The sequence below is a fragment of the Suricata suricatta genome, chromosome 3 (genome assembly GCF_006229205.1).
Source record: "Suricata suricatta isolate VVHF042 chromosome 3, meerkat_22Aug2017_6uvM2_HiC, whole genome shotgun sequence".
NCBI lineage: Eukaryota > Metazoa > Chordata > Mammalia > Carnivora > Herpestidae > Suricata > Suricata suricatta.
In genome coordinates this window covers 37737535-37760382 of record NC_043702.1, presented here as the reverse complement: position 1 = coordinate 37760382, position 22848 = coordinate 37737535, and the positions used below count along the sequence as shown (strand labels likewise).

General features: G+C 37.4%; 1 protein-coding gene across 1 annotated transcript in view; it reads right to left on the bottom strand.

The window, feature by feature from the left end:
• DNAH7 (dynein axonemal heavy chain 7) overlaps positions 1-22848 on the bottom strand; it is a 271651-nt gene that overhangs the window by 163675 nt on the left and 85128 nt on the right. The window contains exons 19-21 of the mRNA XM_029934194.1: positions 21341-21527; positions 4686-4879; positions 2857-3055 (exon numbers count right to left, since the gene is read on the bottom strand). Coding sequence (XP_029790054.1) covers positions 2857-3055; positions 4686-4879; positions 21341-21527 — 580 coding nt within the window. The remainder of the gene's footprint in view (positions 1-2856; positions 3056-4685; positions 4880-21340; positions 21528-22848) is intronic.

Below are 22848 nucleotides of genomic sequence, written 5' to 3'. Positions count from 1 at the left end.
TAAATGATGGAAAATAATTGCATATGTTAAAAAAATATGAAACTTTATAAAGTAAAAAAAAATAATAAAAAAAAAAAAGAAAAGAAAGGATTGTTTCAGCCAAGGTCATCTCTCTTTTAGGGGAAGAGAGAAGCATCTATCTTTCCAGAATGACGGGTTAAAGGACACATTCCTGCCATTAAACTTTGGTTTGCTCTCCTAAAAAAAAAAAAAAAAAAAAAAAAAAAAAAAAATGGGCAGAGGAGTGTCATGGTGGCTCAGTTGGTTAAGCATCCAACTCTTGATCTCACCTCAGGTCATGATCTCATGGTTTGTGAGTTCAAGCCCCACATATAAAAGTTTCATCATAATTACTTCTAAAAGTATTTATGTTAACTTTTGTTTACTCATGTTTAACTGATGAGTTTTCTAATACATTGTTGTATAAATGGAAATTAGTATCTGTTTCTCATAAATTTATTTCTGAAGAGTACTTAACTTTATGATTGATGTTCACAAAATTGTAAGTAAAAAGGAGAGAATTGTTAAATAAGACCAAATACAGTATGACCAACTTTTGCCAAACGTCCATATGGATGTATGTATACATAAAAAATGTAAAATGTTAATTAAACAACAATTATTTCTGGAAAAAAAAAGAAGCAGAAAAGTCAGAAAGTCTTATTTATGTTCTTTGCAACATGATTTAAGCCTAATTTATATATTTTTCCTACATATGTTTTTAGTGGATTGACACATCTACTTTTTCTATCAGCCATCAGTGAGAAACATTCTGATTTTTTCTATCAACCCAAAATAGTCATGTTGTCTATGAGGTGATACTCACTTTAATGTTCAGTTTCAGAAGAGACTGTCAAAATTAGACTTTTTTGAGAACTATGTAAGGATGTATGAGCCTTTCTGGATTTCTAGTCTAGCTAGGGTATTTATGGAGCTGAACAGAGATGAAGGACAGTGTTGGTATTGATAGCAAAGAAAATTTCTAAGGCCAGAAGGAACCAGAGAAAGGGCAGGTGAAAATAAGCAACTGAGAGATGGGAGAAACATAGAAACTGGAGGTACAGTACAGAAATGTCAAAAAATGGAGTAGAGATGCATTCTAGAAGGACAGTATGCAAAGAACAAGAGGAAGACTTTAAAATCTAAATGACAATTTCTATAGTTGAATGAGGAGAAATACAATTATAAAAAGTTCTACAATATTGTTTGTAAAATATATCTATGTGTGCCAGATATATATACACGTATATAAGTACATGTATATTTTGGAAGTAACATACACATGATAATCCAGTAGGATAAAAGGGCACAAGTGCCAAGAACATGACTTTATTATTTATAAATGACCTAAAATTCACTTACTTTTGCATGCAATGGTCTTTCCTGCATGTGAATACATACAGTAAAACATAGTAACACACATCTCTATTTGTATTACTTTATATTGTATTTGCACATTTCAGTAACACAAACTTACATAAGAACATTTGGAGATGATATTTTCCTTGCCACCCCATCTCAGTGCTCTGAAATGGCAACCAAACTACCCTTTCTAAGCACTCTAACAAAACTTAAAGAATAATTGTAATTGTATTGGATACGTCTAAAGCAATGAGTTATCACTATATGCCTTAATTACCAAACCATATAACCAAGCCTGGTAAATAGTGGTCAAAGTGGAATTCATTTACATTGCTTAAAGCTGCATAAATAAAATAAACCTTATTTGTCAATATGCACCAAGGCCTGTGAAACCTCATCTCTTTGACCTAGTGGTCCAACACATGAGAAATTATCGTAAGAAATAATTCAATCAAAGAAACCAGCTATATCCATAAGGACATTCACTCTAATTTAATCCACAATAGGGAGAACGAAAAACTCCAAATGACTTTATATCTACTGAAGAACTATTATACAGGCAGATATTAAAGCTATATTTAAGAAGAAGAAGCAACACTATGGCACATTATATACATTAAACACTTAGATGCCAATGAATTTTTTCAACAATGCATGAGAAATCTGAAAAATTAATGCATTAACTGTTGTTAATTTAGGATGAGATTCCTTTTCATTCCTGCTCTCCTGATCCCCAGTTCAATCACGATTTTTATTCTTATGGAAAACTTGAATGTTAAGTCCATAGATAGTAAAAGATGAATTAAGTGCTCAATTAATCTGTATTTGTTTCCATGACTTGAAATTTTCTACTGATAAAATAATTACAAATGACTGAGTTGGTGTTTCAGGAGATATGAAAAATATGAAGTTATCATTAATTATAGGATGTATTTGTGATTTTCTAACATTTTCATACATATTTTGTATGTATACAAAAAGGACAAAAAGGCTCACTACAGAAATATATATATATATATATATATAGGAGAATCATATAAAATTTTAGAGAAATCCATGCAAAGCAAGACTAAAGACATACTCTGTAGACCAAGGTGCACTTAATTAATGATGAAAGAACTAGCTTGTAGCTGTAAGAAATAGGGATTTATAACTAAAATCCAAGAAACCCAAGTTTTCTGTAGTACGGATGGCATTTTGTCCCATTTTTCAAGTGATTCCCTATGAAATTAATTTCATAGACTATATCTTTGTCTTTAAGCTATCTATTACAATTTAATTGGTAACTCAGGACTCAATTTCTATCTAAAAAACAGTGCATTTATTAAGCAGATATTTTTTAATGTAATCTCTATCCCCAATGTGGGGCTCAAACTCATGACCCTAAGATCATGAGTTGCATGCTCAGTTGACTGAGTCACCCAGGTGCCCCCATGATATATTAATATTCTATATATTTACTAGAAATGATAATTAATAAATACAGTCGAGTACCTTGTGGATGGATTTAATCATAACTCTCTCTAATTCAACCAACCACTTCTCCACTTGACCTCTGGCTTTGGCTGTTGAAATGGTCTCTGTGAGTTCCACAACCTCTCCTTCGCTACTCTTCATGTGAGTAATATCTAGAGTTTCTGTAAATTCTACCTTTGCAATTCCTTCAAAACATTTCTTCAAGTGAGGTTGCACCCTGTCAGGGGAGAAAACGTTCAAGAGAATTAATCAAATTAAAGCAGTTCCTTAACTTTCAGTGTTTTTTGTGTACCAATCTTCATTCACAATTTATAAATGTGCATCATGTGTCAGGCCCCTGCTAGATGCTGCTGGAGATGAAAGGCTGAGGGAAAAAGACACAATCCCTGCCTGTATGGATTATACAGTCCAGTAGGTCATCATCAATTGAATAATCACAAAAAGATCCGTAAAACTACAATTACAGTAAAAGCTACAGACAAGACCCCCATGAGGCTTTGTTTCTGACACAATGAACTGAAAGATGTTAAAAGTAACATAAGGAGCAAACCAATCTTGACTAGCAGATAATACACTAATTGGAAGAATCTTCAAATGCGCAAAACTAGCTTTTTCAACTGGGATCTTCAGAGACTGCTTGCAAATTATGAACTGGGTTTAGCACTTTCAGTACTTCACAGTTTACTAAATCAACAGCTTCAAAGGTATCCAATTGCAGTCATAATATAGAAGGAAGTGACTAAACCCCTTATTTTGGGCAGATTACTAATAACCAGTTGAATTTATCTTTCAATATGCAATAAAGCAGAATATAAAAATTCAGATGCAAATCTGAGCCTAAATTGATCTTTTTGTCAATTGCTTGTCTCCACTTTGAAAGCACAAGACATGAAACTAACAAATTTAATAACTATCCATTCACTGTCTGCTGTCTACTAGACATACACTCTTCTAAGGAATTGGGAATCACCATCAGAGAAAAAAAGAAGTCCAAAGTCTCTGCTGTCATGGAGCTTATATTCTGCTAGCAGAAATCAGACGGTAAACAAATAAGTACATTATGGCATATTCCAGATGATAAAAAAGAAGCCAAAGGAAATAAAGGTTATGAAGATAATCCACTGGCTAGGCAGTGCCGGAAAGGTTGCCATTCTACTTTTTTTACTGTTTATTTTATTTTTGAGAGAGAGAAAGAGAGTGTGAGCGGGGGAGGGGCAGACACACACACACACACACACACACACACACACACACACACACACACAGAATCCAAAGCAGACCCCAGGTTCTAAGCTTCAGCACAGAGCCCCGGAGGTGGGACTCGAACTCACAAACCGCGAGATCATGACCTGAGCCTAAGTCGGACACTTAACCGACAGAGCCACCCACACGCCCCAAGGGTTACTATTTTAAATACAGTGGTCAAGGAAAGTCTTCCTGAGGGGCAGACCTTTGAGCATGTTTCCACAAAAATCTAGAAGAGGTAAAAGAAGTCAAACTTCTGCAAAGATAAGAGTACACTGATGCAGGAGCCTGCCGCTCTTACAGTAGACCTGGAAGGACGAATAACGGGACACCACCCATGTGGGTCATGGTAGGCCACTGAGAGTGAGATGTTCTGGAAAATCTGTAGGCGAAAATCGATAAAATATGAAATCCTCCCCAAGATTCATCACATTTGTAAAAATAACCTTCAATGACATTATTTATGTTTTTAAATAATTACATTGGTTATTCATAATATTGACAATGTTCATGAACATAATTATATCTATTTCCTGCCTTATTTTAAAAAGTAAATTTAAGCAGATAAATTTAGCTATGTGCTATGTTTGTAAGTTACTTACCTAGTGGGATCTTTAGTCTCAGACAGAATCTCAAGAAGTTCATCATTAGACAAGAAAAAGAATCTGGGGAAGAAGAGACGTTTCTTTTCCAAATATTCATTAAGTCCTTTAAGAATGAGTTCCAAAAGTTCATTTGATTTTTTCAGCCTTTCCAGCATTTTCTCAATAGTTACAACTTGTAGAACATGTTTATCCTAAACATAAAAAACACCCAACTCAAAAATATCAGATGCTAGCTTTATGTGTATTCATATAATATTTGAGATGGCATATTTTTAGTCAAACAAAGGTCAACCAAAATTTAAAATGAATATTTTTAAAAAAGTAGCCTCACATACTCTAGGTCTAACTAGCCTCCTTAATTAGTAAGAGTCATGTTGACATGGTCCTTAGTGATGTTGCTCACAGTGTCGCATTCTAAGTTGTTAAGTATGAGAGAAAATGAGCATGAGGGGTGGGGGGGAAGAGAGGGTTAGGGGGTGAGCGCTCATGCAGTGGGTTAGGGCAAGGACAGGCAACTCACAGGAAGGATGGAGGAAACAAAACAGTATGAGATTTGTTTGTCTTTTATTCATTGAGGAAAGTATTCTAAAATGATAAATCATCATTATTACTTCAAATATTGTTATTGATAATAAAATAGCACAATCCCTGTTTTATAACTGTAAATAAAAATACAAGCGTTTGAGGAGGAAGAAAGGAGTTTTCAATAAAAATCTTACATTTGCAAAAACTGTAGTTGGAACTACACGGTAACACTGCTTGTTTCAGGGCTACTCTTCCTGAACACTCTAGAAACTCAAACTATGCTACCTTTGAGGCATGGACTTTTGAGTATTTTATAACAGAAAAGTGCAACTGAGCTCTTTGGCTTAAAGCCATTTAATCACAGTCAAGTATTTAAAAGAGCTTTCTTTTATTCTCTAGATACAAGGTAAGAATTGTAACTGAAAGCTGATCTTTAGAACTGATATTTTTAAAAAGTAAATAGTTTATTGATTTATCAAAATGGCCAAATAAAGAACCAACAGGTTTATGAAAATCTTTAGAAACACATTGAAATGTGATCTAGATATAGTTGAAATAAAATTATTTTCCCTTCTTTTTCTTTAACACCTGATTGATGTCATTCTAGGTATAGTGTTGGCCTTTTAATTCCAAAGTCAGTGTTCAACATTGATATCAATGACAAAGTAAGAAAAGTTCTTTACTAAATAAGCATCAATGTGTTGGAAAGAGATGCTAGGGGTGCCTGGGTGGTTCAGTCGGTCAAGCGTCTGGCTTTGGCTCAGGTTATGATCTAGGGTTTGTGAGTTCAAGCTCTGTGTCCAGCTCTGTGCTGACAGCTCAGAGGCTGGAGCCTGCCTTGGATTCGTGTCTCCCTCTCTGTCCCTCCTCTGCCTGTGCTGTCTCAAAAAAAAAGAATTTTTTTTTAAGGAAAAGATACTAAAACACATTAGAGATTTTAATCACCAGACCACATAATAAACCTTGTGAGAACACACTAGTACATTTATTAATACAAGTAACAGGACATTTTAGAAAATGTATAGATATTAAATTAAGAAAATGTTAAAAGATTGAACATGGAATTTCAAGAATAACTAATTTAGCTTATTTGTAGTCCTCAGCTTTAAGTAAGAGATCAACCAAAAATGCTAGCTGTAAACTGTTCCATGCAGAAATTTTATTCTTCTGCAGGACCCTCTAAAATGTTTTTTGTTAATATACTTTGAATGCAGTCAAAAAGGAAAGATATACTTTTCTGCTTTGCTTTTTAAAACCTTTTTTTAATGTTTATTTTTGATAGAGAGGGACGGACAGAGCATAAGAGGGGCAGAGAGGAGGGGGACACAGAATCCAAAGCAGGCTCCAGGCTGTCAGCACAAAGCCTGACACGGGGCTGTGGGTTTGAACTCATGAACCGTGAGATCATGACCTGAGCTGAAGTCAGACACTTAACCAACTGAGCCACCCAGGCACCCTTGCTTTGTTCTGAATTTTAACAACATAACTTGGAAACAACAATTGACTCAAAGAATAATATAATTATCAATAATACCTGTTTTGTCAGTAAAACAGGTTCACATGAAATATGTAACATATCAGTATATTAACTTATCTTTATATTTTTAAGTTTATTTAGTTTGAGAAAGAGAGCGAGAGAGAAACAAGTGGAAGAAGGGCAGAGAGAGAAGAGAGAGCGGATCCAACTCAGGGGATCAAGCCCATGAACTGGGAGATGATGACCTGAGCTGAAGTCGGATGCCTAACTGACTGAGCTGCCCAGATACCCCTATATTAACTTATCTTTAAAGACACAGTATTTAAAAGACATTTTATTTCTTAACAGTTTTATGTTTAAACATTTTTTAAACCAAATGTAGAAAGAAGCATGACAAAGACTCAGATCATCATTTAAATGTGCAATTCATTCCATAAAGAAAGGAAATAGAAGCACTCTTGAACTCCTAAATCCAAAATCCAAAATGGTGTTCTCAGAGTGCCACCTTCTGGTGAAGTATGTTTTTCCTTGTTGGAAAAAAAAAAAAGGTGAATAGTTGCTAATAAATGTGAAAAACCCCTTTCACATATTAACAATATAATATTTGTTTTATTTTCAAAGAATTTATTGCAATATTGCTACTTTGGATCTAAGGTTTAAAAGCTAAAGAAAAATTCAGCTATTTAATTTTTATTTTAATTTTTATGTTTACTTATTTTTGAGAGACAAGCAGAGGCAAGGGAGGATCAGAGAGAGGGAAAGACACAGAAGCTGAAGATCCAGGCTCTGTGCTGACAATGCAGGGCTCAAACCCACTAACCCGTGAGATCATGACCTGACCCAAGCCGAAGTTGGACGCCCAACCAACCATGCCACCCAGGTGCCTCGAAAAATTCAGCTATTTAACAAAAGTTCATACTTCTTTCCCTAAATATAATAATTACAAAAGAAATACTGGAAACACTTAAAATTCAAGTGTAAAAAACTTTTTATTGAATTCCTGAGGTCAAACCTAGTTAGCCAGATTAGCTCAATGACTGAACCAAACATGCTAGCTCTGAGTGAACAAAGGCAATCTACATACCTTTGCATGTGAACTTATGAAAAAATATATATAAATCTATGAGTGGAACAGTTCCTTCACTTTCTTCCTGTGAGAAGGTGAACTTCATAAAGACTGCATCAGATAAAGGAAAGCACAGACCTGGTTCCTAAACCCCAATGCTCCTTATTACCTGCCTGACCTGGGCTCATTTACTTAATCCGAAGGCTCTATTTTATCTTTAAAATGTGAATAAGAGCCCTTTCTAAAATTTGTCATGAGGACCAAATTAGAGAAAATAGTTGAAGCACCTAAAAAGGTCTAAATATAGGAACAACCTATACTTGAAACTACCCTCTCCATTTTCTCTTCCATAGCTGTCTGTTGAATAGACTGAAACAGACAGGAAGACATTATTGGGGGAGGGGGTGGGAGGAAGGTGCAGGCAGTTACTCCACCCCGTCAGTTTTACGGAGTTAATATGAACAGTTTATAATCTGCCATCCTTCTGGTAAGCTATTTATCATTGTAAAATAAAACTGGCTGTAAGTTCCTTTAAGGACTGCCATAAAATCTTGGTCCACAGTAGGCATTCCATCCGCATGTGTTGAAACATGAACAAACGCAGGATGAGGTTCATCTGTAGACATACAGAGGAACTCAAGGAATGTACAACCTTCCATGTTGCACCGGGATGGAGCTTATTAGCCGTGTTCTCAGGACATAATAAGATGGTCTAATAGGAAACTACTAGCAATTTGAAACTCAATGTGACTCCCTTGACACTTTATTTACTTTATGTCTCCTGGAGGGGAAGAAAAGGAATTGTTAACCATATATATATATATATGTTAATCACACACACACACACACACACACACACACACACAGGTAAAAGGAACAATTTTACAAATTTTATGTGTCCTCTTTTGCAGCACACGTATCACTACTCTCAACACTTCAAATGACAACCTACTGGTTGACTTGCATTTTTAAACCTGTGAGGATCAGGGGCCTGACACTTGAATTTGGGTATAGAGAGAAAGCATTCTAATTACTGCTGCCAGGAAGCTTCACAGAAAGTAACATTTCATATACTTAATGGAATTAAGCTCTGGCCAGTTCAGTCAACTTCCAAAAGCATAAAGTTCCTAATCAGAAATCCCTGGACAACAGAAAACTTGTAAGATACTCATTAAGGCTTTTAAGCACTAAAAGATAAAATGTGGATTCACAGAGTAGTCCTTGGGATACACTGCCTTGCATGTTTTTCAGGTTTCTACTAAGGCTTCTGACAAGGGAGGCTCAGCAGTAGGAGGGTCAGGGACCCAGAGTCCACCAATTTAACCCAGAGGTCCCCATTTCCAGCTCTCACCATCCTACTCTTTCCCGGTAAGTCATCTACATTTCACGTAACAGACCTGGCAAGGCTATCAATTAAATTACATTGTAATTTGGCAACTCACTGAATCAGACGCTATCACTCATTTTTGGGTGATGAGAAATAAGAGTCTATCTGAGTGCAATCACAGGAGTTCCTTAGTCCTCTGACTATGTCTTGAGCTAGTTTTAAACTCTGAATTAAGCCATTTCATTCCTTAATTTCTCTAGTGCTTTTGAAAGAATTCAGTGCATCTCATATCCCTTTTATCTCAGAGCCTACCATACTGTCTCATTCCGGCAGCCACTCAGACCACCAAAGGATTGCCTATAAAATAAGACTCTTCTTTCCAGAAGACCAAGAGCATCATTTAAGTGATTTTTGTACTGTATGCCGGGTACCACCAGTGTTCCGTTTTCAAATGGTAACTAGATTTTCATGATTCTACAGCCCAACTGGTCATATAAACAATCCTAGTTCCATCTTTGAGGTGTTTATACATTTATTCAGAGTTCAGTGCAAAATCCTTTTTGGTACATTAAACAAAAAAGACATCTAACATAGGGAATTAAGTAATTACAAAATCATCAGGTGGTCTGGGGGAGTACACTCTAAGCTGGGCTTTCAGGAGACACCCTTAAGACTGTGGAACTGAACTTCCAGGAGCATTTCTACTCCTGACCCAGTCAGGACCAAAGGATACTGCCACCACTGTAACAGTGCATTCAGGAACACACTGCAGTAGCTGTGACTCTAGGGCTCAGAAAGCCACCGTCATCACTGCCCCTGAAGACCTATAAAACTGACGACCAGACATTAAGTCCTGCTAGAAAAGAAAAACAAACAAAAAAGAAGTCATGTGTTCATGACCTTGCCTGACAGCAGAAAAAGCTAAGATGGCAAGAAGAAGGCTACTGCTTCACTCCTGCTTTCCAAAACTGCACAAGAGAGTTTATAGTTGTGTAAGTCTGACTCACTGCCAAAATACTAGATGCTAGGTGTCTGAGAGATGTGGATTTCAGCTTTCCAGCTTACTATGAAGAAGTGAGATGTGTGATGCCAAGTGGTCATATTTACAAGGGAAAGAAAAGGAAAGAAGGAGGACAGAAAGAAAGAGGCAAAATGGCAGAGAAATAGGGAGCTTCGTACTTCCTGCCCGCATCTCTCAAAGAAGGACTGAAGCCAAAGGACACTGGACCGCAAAAGTCTGGGAGGAAAAGAGACAGATTCTACTAAGAAAGACAGCCTCATAAGTGCGTGATTGCCAACTGGGAAGATAAAAACGGGCCGGGACATGGAGGCTCGGAGGGGAGGGAGCCCCCTCTGCCGAGAGACCAGGGGAAGAGAAAGAGTGGCTGAAACTGCTCACAGAACTGTCCCTGGAGAAGAGGAAAACCTCGGCCCAGGACAGAGAGGGGTCCTATCATCCCGTCTCTAACCACAGGGTGCTTGGAGAGAGATCCTGTCTCTAACTGCAGAGCTTTCTTTGGGCTGGGTGCCCCGGTTCCAGGCGGCGCCAGGAGAAACTGCAACCCTACTGCCCCTACTCAATCCCCTGCTGGGAAGTCGCCAGGCCTGGGGGAGTACATTTCCAGCGGTATCATTAAAGCTCGTGGATACAATGGAGTACTACATGGCAAGGAGAAAGAACGAAATATGGCCGTTTGTAGCAAAGTGGATGGACCTCGAGGGTGTCATGCTAAGTGAAATAAGCCAGGCAGAGAAGGACAGATACCATATGTTTGCACTCATAGGACTAACAGGAGAAATTTAACAGAGGACCATAGGGAGGGGAAGGGGGAAAGAGAGTTGGGGAGAGCGAGGGACACAAATCATGAGAGACTACTATCATGAATACTGAAAAACAACCGAGGACTGAAGGAGGAGGGGGGGTGATGGTCATGGAGGGGGACACTTGTGGGGAGAAGCACTGGGTGTTATATGGAAACCAATTTGACAATAAACTATTATAAATTAAAAAAAATAAAGCTCATGGACTAAGATCTGAAAAGAGGCGGGGCTGGGGACAAAGAACAAGGCTCACCTTGGCTACACCCAAGGCACAGGGAGATTGTACCTAAAGAGTGATTTCCGATGCTTGCTTCAAGAAGGGACTGGGGCGCCGCCATTTTTCTCCCCACAACCACCAAGGCAGGGCCTCAGGGAGAGTCCCGAAGGACCCACAGTGGAGACAAGACCTTCCTATACCAAACCACACCCACCTGCTCTGGAGAGCTGCCTTTTTTTTTTTTTTTTTCTGGAGCCTGGGGCAAGACCAACATTGATGCATTCCTTAAGGCTCAACCAATTCTTGCTATTCAGATATATTTTCCCTTATCTCATTCTCATGTCTCCCCTCCTCTGGACTCAGCACTCCAATTGCTTACGTAGTCACATTTAATCCATTCTCTTGATGCATATTATACACCACCCTCCTAACTTCCTTTCTTGCTCTGGAATAATCTGACTATATAGTTTCTCTGGGTAACATTATCTTCCTTTCTCCTCTCCTCCTACCATATTCTCCTTTTTCTCTCTCTGAATTAAGACTTTTAGTCTCTCTGCTTGGTCAATGTTCAATGTTCAATTTCTCTTTCTCCCCACCCCTGTCATTTCTCTATTTGTATATGTTCTTCCATCCTGCTTTTTATTTGTAGCTGGGATTTCTGGTTTTATGCTTTTAGACTGCCCTTTTTCTTTTGTTGTTGTTGTTATTGTTATTATTGTTTTCAGTTTGCTTGTTTGTTTGATTTGTCTGTGTCTTCGAGTGCTTTTGTTCCCTGTTTGTCTGTTTTGCTTTCCAGGGCTACCTCAAGGAAAATGCCAAGTTACACATGGTGGAGAGTCCCAAATATCACTACGAGTGGAGAAATAAAACCAAAGGCACAATGAGAGACCAAGGGACAACATTAAAAGAACACTTCCTAAATGGACAGGCCCTGAGCAGTCAATGAGCCTCCTTTAACATGGCAGAACTCACAGGTACAGAGTGCATAACAAGTTTTTAAAACTTACAAGAAACAGAAAGCTAGGCAAAATGATGAAACAGAAGAATTCTCTTCTAAAGAAATTCCAGAAAGAAATGACAGTTAAAGAATTGATCAAAACAGTGGCGCCTGGGTGGCTCAGTCGGTTAAGGGTCCGCCTTCAGCTCAGGTCATGATCTCAAGGTTCGTGAGTTCAAGTCCCACTTCAGGCTCTGTGCTGACAGCTAGCTCAGAGCCTGGAGCCTGCTTCGCATTCTGTATCTCCCTCTCTCAACCCTCTGCTGCTCAAGCTGTCTCTCTCAAAAATAAATAAAAAACATAAAAAACAAAAAAAAGAATTGGTCAACACAAATATAAGGAAATAACTAACCAAGAATTTAGAACAATAGTCATAAAATTAATCACTGGCCTTGAAAAAGGCATGAAAGACACCAGAGAAGCTATTGTTACAAAGATTATGGACCTTAAAAATAGTTGTGATGAATTAAAAACCACTATAAATGAGGTGTGCATAATAAAATAGAGGCAGCCACTGCACAGATTGAAGAGGCAGAGAGGAAAACAGGTGAATTAGAAGACACAATTATAGAAAAAGAGGAAGGTGAGAAAAAGAGGGACAAATTGATCCAGGAGAACAAAAGGAGAATTCAAAAACTGAGTGATGCAATCAACTGGAACAACATCCTTATCATAGGAATTCCAGAAGAAGGAGAGAGAGAACAAGGGCCTGAAGGGGCACTTGAACAAATTATAGCTGAGAACTTCCCCAGTCTGGGGAAGGAAACAGACATTGAAATCCAAGAGGCACAGAGAACCCCCTCTAGATGTAACTTAAATTGATCTTCTGCATGACATATAGTGAAACTGGCAAAATATAAAGATAAAGAGAGAATTCTGAAAGCAGCTAGGGATAAAGGGGACCTAACCTACAAAGGGAGACCTATCAGAGTAACTGCAGACCTATCTACTGAACCTTGGCAGGCCAGAAAGGAATGGCAGGAAATCTTCATTGTGATGAACAGAAAAAATATGCAGCCAAGAATCTTCTATCCAGCAAGCCTGTCATTCAGAATAGGAGAGATATAGGTTTTCCCAAATAAACAAAAATTGAGAGAATTCATCATCACGAAACCAACTCCACAAGAAATTCTAAGGAGGACTCTATGAGGGAAATGTTGCAAGGAATACAAAGTACCAGAGACACCACTACAAGCATGAATCCTACAGAAAACACAATGATTCTAAACCCATACTTTTCAATAACAACTCTCAATGTAAATGGACTAAATGCTCTAATCAAAAGATACAGGGTGTCAAAATGGCTAAAAAAACCCAAATCCATCTATTTACTGTCCACAAGAGACTCATTTTAGACCAGAGGATACCTTCATATTGAAAGGATGGAGAAATATCTATCATGCAACTAGAAGTCAAAAGAAAGCTGGAGTAGCCATACTTATATTGGACAAACTGGACTTTAAAGGCAGTAACAAGAGATGAAGAAGGGCATTATATAACAATTACAGGGTCTATCCATCAGGAAGCGCTAACAATAAAAATGTCTACACACTGAATTCAGAAGCACCCAAATACATAAAATAATTAATCACAAACAGAAACAATCTCATTGATAAGAATATGCTAATATCAGGGGACTCTAATACTCCACTTACAGCAATGGCTAGATCAACTAGACAGAAAATCACTAAAGAAACAATGGACCTGAATGACACATTGGAACAGATGAATTTGACAGATATATTTAGAACTCTACATCCTGAGGCTAGGAAATTCACTTTCTTCTTGAGTGTGCATGGTACATTCTCCAAGATAGATCATATACTGGGTCTTAAAGCAGCCCTCAATAAATATAAAAGAATTGCGATCATACCATGCACACATTCAGACATATGTCTGTGAAATCAATCACAGGAAAAAGTCTGGAAAATCTCAAAAAATGTGTGGAGGTTAAAGACCTCCCTATTAAAGAATGAATGGGCCAATCAGACACTTAGGAAGAAATTTAAAAAATATATGGAAACAAATAAAAATGAAAATACAACAATCCACACAAACTCTTTGGGATGCAGTAAAGGCAGTCCCAAAAGCAAAGTACATGGCAATCCAGGCCTATTTTAAGAAACTAGAAAAAGCAGAAATACACAATCTAACAGCACACCTAAGACTTAGAAGCAGAGCAACAAGAGCACCCCAAATCCAACAGAAGAGAAATAATAAAGATCAGGGCAGAAATAAACAATACAGAATCCTAAAAAAAGTTGAGCAGATCAATGAAACCAAGAGTTGTGTTTTTTAAAAATTTTTGCTTAACATTTATTTATGATTTTTCAGAGACAGAGAGATAGAGTATGATCATGCAGGGGATGAGCAGAGAGAGAGGGAATCTGAAGCAGGCTCCAGGCTCTGAGGTGTCAACACAGAGCCTGACACAGGGCTTGATCTCACAAGCTGTGAGATCATGTCCAAAGCTGAAGTTGGCTGCTTAACCAACTGAGTCACCCAGGTGCCACAAGAGTTGGGTTTTTGAAAAAATAAACAAAATTAATAAACCTCCAACCAGGCTACTCAGAGAGAAAAGAGAGAGCACCCAAATAGACAAAATCATGAATGAAAATGGATGTATTACAACCAATCCCTCAGAAATACAACCAATTATCAGGGAATACTATAAAAAATTATATGCCAACAAACTAGACAACCTAGAAGAAATGGACAAATTCCTAAACACACATGCACTAACAAAATTCAAACGGGAAGAGAGAGAAAATCTAAACAGACCCATAACCAGTAAAGAAATTGAATCAGTTATCAAAAATCTCCCAACAAATAAGAGCCCGGGGCCAGGTGGCTTCCCTGGGGAATTCTACCCAACATTTAAATCAGAGTTAATAGTCATTCTTCTCAAGCTATTCCAAAAAATAGAAATGGAAGGAAAACTTCCAGACTCATTCTACGAAGCCAGCATCACTTTGATTCCCAAACCAGGCAGAGACCCAACAAAAAAAGAGTACTACAGGCCAATAGCCTTAATGAATACAGATGCATAAATCCTCAACAAGATACTTGCAAACTGAATTCAACAGCATAAAAAATAATTATCCACCATGATCAAGTGGGATTCATTTCTGGGTTGCAGGGCTGGTTCAATATTCACAAATCAATCAATGTGATACATCACATTAACAAAAGAAAAGATAAAAACCATATGATCCTGTCTAGATGCAGAAAAAGCTCTTGGCAAAATACAGCATCCTTTCTTAATAAAAACCCTCAAGAAAGTTAGGATAGAAGGAACTTACTTAAACATCATAAAAGCCATTTATGAGAAGCCCACAGCTAATGTCATCCTCAATGGGGAAAAACTGGGAGCTTTCCCCCGACAAAAGGAACATGACAGGGATGTCCACTCTCACCACTGTTGTTTAACATAGTGCTGGAAGTCCTAGCATCAGCAATCAGACAACAAAAGGAAATAAAAAGCATCAGAGTTGGCAAAGATGAAGTCAAACTTTCACTTTTCGCAGATGACATGATACTCTACATGGAAAACCCGACAGACTCCACCAGAAGCCTACTAGAACTGATCCATGAATTCAACAAAGTCACAGGGTACAAAATCAATGTACAGAAGTCAGTTGCATTTTTATACACCAATAATGAAGTAACAGAAAGAGAAATCAAGACACTGATCCCATTCACAATTGCACAAAAAACCATAAAACACCTAGAAATAAACCTACCCAACGATGTAAAAGATCTGCATGATGAAAACTATAGAAAATTTATGAAAGAAATTGAAAAAGACACAAAGAAATGGAAAAATATTCCATGCTCATGAATTGGAAGAATAAACATTGTGAAAATGTCATTATTACCCAAAGCAATCTACACATTCAATGCAATCCCAGTCAAAATTGTACCAGCATTCTTATCAAAGCTAGAACAAACTATCCTAAAATTTGTATAGAACCAAAAGAGACCCTGAATAGTCAAAGTAATATTGAAGAAGAAAACCAAAATGGGAGGTATCATAATCCCAGACTTTAGCCTCTACTACAAAGCTGTTGTCATCAAGACAGTATGGTATTGGCACAAAAACAGACACATAGACCAATGGAATTTAATGGAATAGAGAATGCATAACTGGACCCAGAAATGTATGACCAATTATTCTTTGACAAAGCAGGAAAGAATATCCAATGGAAAAATGACAGCCTCTTTAGCAGGTGGGGCTAGGAGACCTGGACAGCAACATGCAGAAGAATGAAACTAGACGACTCTCTTAGACCATCCACAAAAATAAACTCAAAATGAATGAGTGACCTAAATGTGAGACAGGAAACCATCAAAACCCTAGAGGAGAAAACAGGCAACAACCTCCTTGACCTCAACCGCAGCAATTTCTTACTTGACACATCCCCCAATAAAGAAAAAAAAAAATGAACTGTTGGGACCTCGTCAAGATAAAAAGCTTCTGCATGGCAAAGGACACAATCAAGAAAACTAATAGGCAACTGACGGAATAGGAAAGATAGTTGCAAATGACATATTGGAAAAAGGGCTAGTATTCAAAATCTCTAAGAAACTCACCAAACTTCACACCTGAAAAACAAATATTACAGTGAAGAAATTGGCCGAAGACATGAATAGATACTTCTCCAAAGAGGACATCCAGATGGCTAACAGACATATTAAACAATACTCAGCACCACTCATCATCAGGGAAATACAAATCAAAACCACACTGAGATACGCTGTCAGACCACGCTGGTCAGAGTGGCTAAAATGAACAAATCAGGAGACTATAGATGCTGGTGAGGATGTGGGGAAACAGGCACCTTCCTACACTGTTGGGGGGAATGTAAACTGGTACAGCCATTCTGGAAAACAGTGTGGAGGTTCCTCAAAAATTGTCATAGAACTCCCTTATGACGCAGCAATAGCACTGCTGGGAATTTACCCAAGGGATACAGGAGTGCTGATGCATACATAGCGGCACATGTACCCCAATGTTCAGAGCAGCTCTTTCAACAATAGCCAAATCATGGAAAGAGCCTAAATGTCCATCAACTGATGAATAAATCAAGAAGATGTGGTTTATATATACAATGGAATACTACATGGCAATAAGAAAGAATGAAATCTGGCCATTTGTAGCAACATGGATGGAACTCGAGAGTGTCATGCTATGTGAAATAAGTCAGGCGGAGAAGGACAGATACCATATGTTTTCACTCATAAGTGGAACAGGAGAAACTTAACAGAGGACCATGGGGGAGCAGAAAGGAGAAAAATAGTTGGGGAGAGGGAGGGAGACAAACCATGAGAGACTCTTGAATATGGAGAATGAACCAAGGGCTGATGGGGGTGGGGGAGAAAGGAAGGAACGTGATGGGCATGGAGGAGGGCACTTGTGGGGATGAGCACTGTGTGTTTTATGGAAACCAATCTGACAATAAACTATAAAACAAAACAAAACAAAACAAAAAGAAATGCAGAAAGAAAGAAAGAATTAAAGAACAAAAAGAAAGAACGAAGAAAAGAAGGAATGAAGGAAGGAACGGAGGAATGAACAAAGGAAGGAAAAAAGAAGGAAAGGAAAGAAAGAAAGAAAGGAAAGGAAGGAAGAAAATGAAAGAAAGAAAAGAAAGGAAGAAAGAAAGAACGAACAAACACAAAAGACTCACTAAGTTTTTCATCTGAGCAACCAGGGGGATGGTATTTTTGTCTACTATGATCGGGTTAGACTACAAGAGGAAAATTTTGGGGAGAAGTCAAGAGTGCATTCTTCTGCCTGTATGAAATACAAATGAAACTCATAAGAGTCAAAAGTCAAGTTTGGGAGTGAGTGCAACATACATGAAGAATGATTATCTACTTCTTTCACTTCCAAATGGGAGGCAATTAACTATCCATCCCTGAATCTTAGGAAAGAGGCCAAGAGATTCCTTAAAAATGTTTTCAAGTGTCTGAAAAGAGAGAGGAAGCCAATATCTTCAGCCACTGCAACTCTGCTCCATCACTGGGTGCACTGACCTGCTCTAGTGCTACAAGAGCAGGGAAAGAACACTGGGAGAAAACGGTAGGTGTGATGTCCAGGAGAAGGAGGGGCAAAGAGCATGTGCTCAAGGTTATAAGAGGTACAAAAGTTAGACCCCCCCCCCCCCTTTCTGGCAAGCCCTAGATGAAATTAAGACTTATGGAGTACTACTATAGCATAGGTCAGAGACACACATAAGAGAGAAATGTGGTAATAGCCACCACCAGAAGGTCAGATTGAATATGCAGCAAGATCTCACAAAAGGTGAACAAACCTGGGAGAAATACTCAACATAGAATCTCTTAGCCAACAAGCCTTTCACCCATCCACACTGAGTCAACCTGTGGACTTCAACTGTCCACAACTGATTAAGCAGCTAGACGAGTTGTGATGACCAATAGTATAGATACAGTGCCTGGACACCACTCACAGGAGATTGTCCATCTTATGACTACTGATGAAAAGGACAGCCAATTTGGCTGGATTAGTTATATCAGTAAATCTTCTGTCACTCTTCTCCTCTTTCTCTCTCTCCCTCTTCCTATCCCTTATTCTCTGTCCCAGCACCAGGCAACAAGCCCAGGAAAGAGAGAAGTGTGGGAGGGCAGTCCCCGCCTCTCCCCAACACTAGAACCTCAGGTTTACCTACCCTGTGTGGAATAGAAGAGCTTTGGATAAAACATGAGATTGAGGTTTTGAAACAGGTGTAGCTAAGTCTTCATAGGGAAAACTTTCTTCTTAAAAAAATTTTTAATGTTTATTTATTTTTGAGAGGTGGAGAGAGAGCGAGCGAGTGAGCGAGGGAGCATGAGTTGGGGAGGGGAATAGAGAGAGGGAGACACAGAATTCCAAGCAGGCTCCAGGCTCTGAGCTGTCAGTGCAGACCCCAACTCTGCTCCAACTCACGAACCACGAGATCATGACCTGAGCTGAAGTCAGACACTCAACTGACTGAGTCACCCATGTGGCCCATCGGCAAAACTATCTTAATGGTGACTGGAAAATTCTGGAATTATATTAAAAGGTTAATAAGTCTCACTCCTCGTGAGAAAGAGTCTTTAGCAGTTTGTATCAAACATGAAATTATCCTTTACAGTCTAGTTTTAACCTCGAACCCTTTTCTCTTGCCTAGTTCTAAAAGAACCTTTATTAGCCAATTCCTCAGATGGAAAGTGGTGGCTTTTTGTATCAAACATTTAATCTATGTTAGATGGCTCTACTACACAGGTCAACTCTCTAGACTTCCTGAGAGAATACAGACTAATGTTTATTTTCAAAGCTTTGGAGAGTATGGACAAAAAAGAAAATGGAAAGCCAGTTCAGGAAGACGATCAGGTCTTACAGCAAAAGCAAAAAAGTGTCACCCAAAAGAAATTGCTTATTCGGGAATAAGAGTAAGTTATGGGGTTTTTTTTGCTTTGTATGTTTTTCTTTTAAAAAATATGGTGTTTTATTACTTTTAGGTGTACGTGTTTGTTTTTAATTCAGCAGTTTGATAGAATAGAAAATCTGCCTCCTTAGTTTACTAGTCCCAGTATAGCTGCCCTTTTCTAAGCCACTAAAAATGTTTACAAAATTTCCTTAGCAATATGAGGTTGTTTTTTCTGTTTTTTTTAAATTAATTAATTAATTAATTTTTGAGAGACAGAGAGAGACAGCACAAGTAGGGGAGGATCAGAGAGAGAGGGAGACACAGAACCTGAAACAGGCTCCAGGCTCTGAGCTAGCTGTCAGCACAGAGCCCGATGCAGGGCTCGAACCCACGAACCATAAGATCATGACCTGAGCTAAAGCTGGATGCTCAACCAACTGAGTCACCCAGGTGTCCAGCAATATGAGGTTTCGAAAAGCATTTTGATCAGATTTAAAAAATGGATCTTTTATTTTAAAAATTATCTTAACCAAGAGACTACAAACATCTACCTTTTGCTTTTGCGGCAGCCAAAAAAATTCTACTTCATCCTTTTCCAAATGAAAACGTGCACATGTTATAAGGGCTTTGCCCCATTGTAAGGAAACAATATATGAAAGGTGAAATTTTCAAAACACATTAAAGATGATTAAATGTATTACAGTGTGACTCACTACAGGTCCTTTAAATATAGATTTCTAGTGTGATTAATTTTATAAAAGTTTACTTTATGCAGAGATATGTTTCAAGCATTACTACATAAAATGAAGTAAACTTATTCAATCCATATCTATCTTTCTGAATATTTTCCTAGCAAATCATATAGTTGATGTTGATACAGTATTATTAGCATTCAGGATTATAGTCACAGTTTTCAAAGTTTAGCTAATAAAATTATGTGTATTTGTATTTTAGGGTAGGAAAATTTTAAGATAATACTTATCCTACCTTACAGTATTGTATTTGATCAAAAACACCAATGGAGAAATTTACATACATTAAATGAATATAATTTAATAACTAATATTTCTTCTGTTTTAATGTCACCTTCCTGGTAACATACAAACTTGCTTTGTGGGCACTAAATGTCTTTTGAATTGAACAAAAAAAAAATCCTATCTTTTTCAGTCTTACTAGTATTTACCAAATTCCATCCTTAACTAAAATTTTAAGTTCTCCTCCACAGTATTTGTGTTTTGACTGATTGCATTTTGTTTGTATTTATTTATTTTTTTTTAATTTTTATTTTTTTTATATTATTTTTTTTTACTTTATAAAGTTTCGTATTTTTTAAACATATGCAGTTATTTTCCATCCTTTACAATACAGTAGTTGCAATGACTGTATTTATTTTTAAATTTATCTTTGCAATTCATCTTTTTTTAGATGTCTAAAGAGAAACATTGATTGAGTGGCATGCTAGCATGTTTCCACCATGGTGCATCTCAGTAGTGGTGTAGCCCATAACAAAGGGACACAGAATAGATGGGGACATTGAGTGTTATATACAGTGTCTTCCTAGCAAAGCATCCTGTAGGAACCACTAAAAAACCCATAAGTTATTAAATAATTTAAATTACTTTGGACCTCAAGATACTATCAGATGATACCTAGTTGGTTTTGATATTTCTTGCTCCTGGGATTTTAAAATAATATCTGAAAAGGAAACATATGTGGAGGAAGAGAAAATGACTGATTCAGAATGGTTTGAAAACAAAAGTCTTGTCACTTCAACCAAATAATTACATTCGCAGAGATTTTTACCTACTTGTATGACACTTTTCATTATATCTCTCCATGTTTTATCCACAGTTGTAAATCGTCTTCCTTCCTCGGGCATTTGAGACATAATGTCTGGAGAACTGAAAATGGGCTCCAAATATAGCCATGTGGCTTGGACTTTGAGCCACTCATCCAGAATTTCTTGAAGCAGAAGGAGCTTGCCTTCCCATTCTCTGAGAAGAAAATCACAGTGGTTCAACAGCAAAAATCAAGCGATGTTTCATATGACAAAACTCAAAACGATGCCTAGATTGCCCATCTTGTATGCTGTGCTATTATTTCCATTTCCATTCATCTACCTTCATTCAATGATAAATCACTAAATTTGTTGTACAAAATCTTACAGTAATTGTATCAATTTTATGTTTATACTTATATATATGTTCAGATAGGACTACCGACAAATGGGCTGATTTCTGTATATGTCATAGCAATAAACCCTCTGCAATTCAGTTCCATGGCTAGAGGGTACAAACTGAGAAATGAGATTTGGGGGACAGTAATGATGTTCTCAGTCAAGGGCACTCTAACCTTCTTAGGAAAGGTAGTTACATCCATGACTCATTTCCTTTAATATTTTTTTATTTTTAAATTTGAGCCCAAAAGTTTTATTTCCAGAATACAATATTTCAATTTGTAAGCTGTAACTGGCCTTTAAAGAAAAACCTACATAATCTAAAATATAATAGTGTGCCATTCATGAGTGGGAAGCATTTTTAATCTACAATACTTATCAGTTCATTTCTAAACATGGAGAGCAAAAATAATGACAAGATTTCCTCAAGAATACTGTAATTGTACCATAAACTAATAATTTTAGTAAGCACAATTCTAAGGTCTCTGTATGAATTTGCTCCCTCTTCATAATCCTATAGCATCCATTATATTGTCTGTTTACCAATGGGGAAACTAAGGTACATAGAGGTAAGTACCAAGTTTAAGTTCAGTATTAAATAATAGAGCCAGATCTGAACTCAGAGAGCTGCAACCATAATGCTACAAGAGATAACATAGCCATCAAGAAGAATGATCAGTTAATGGCAATACAACTTAGAGATGGGATAGCTTTATGCATATATTAACACATTACTCATTCATAATTAGTGATCTGTAATTTTAGATTATTAAAACAAAGACATGTAAAGAGAAGTTTCTAAAAGTCACTAGGCATTTTCAAGTCCTTTTCTAAAATACCTTCCTTGCAACATTTATCAATGAATTTGTTTAACCTCCTTTTATAAGAAGAAATGAATGCCTCTACTTTCTGTTGTTCTTCCCTCTCTCTCCATCTAATCCCTGATGGACATGGAAAATTTCCTACAAGCTAAGGATCGCATGTATAGTTCTTAAAAATGTAATCTGGATATGCCATTTTTAAAGTAGTTTAAAAATTCCTCTTAATGAACACTTGGGAGCAGGTAAGGCAGGACGCACAGCAACCCAAGTGATTGGGCCAAGGCCAGGGCATACTCGAGTTTAGGATAACTCATCAAT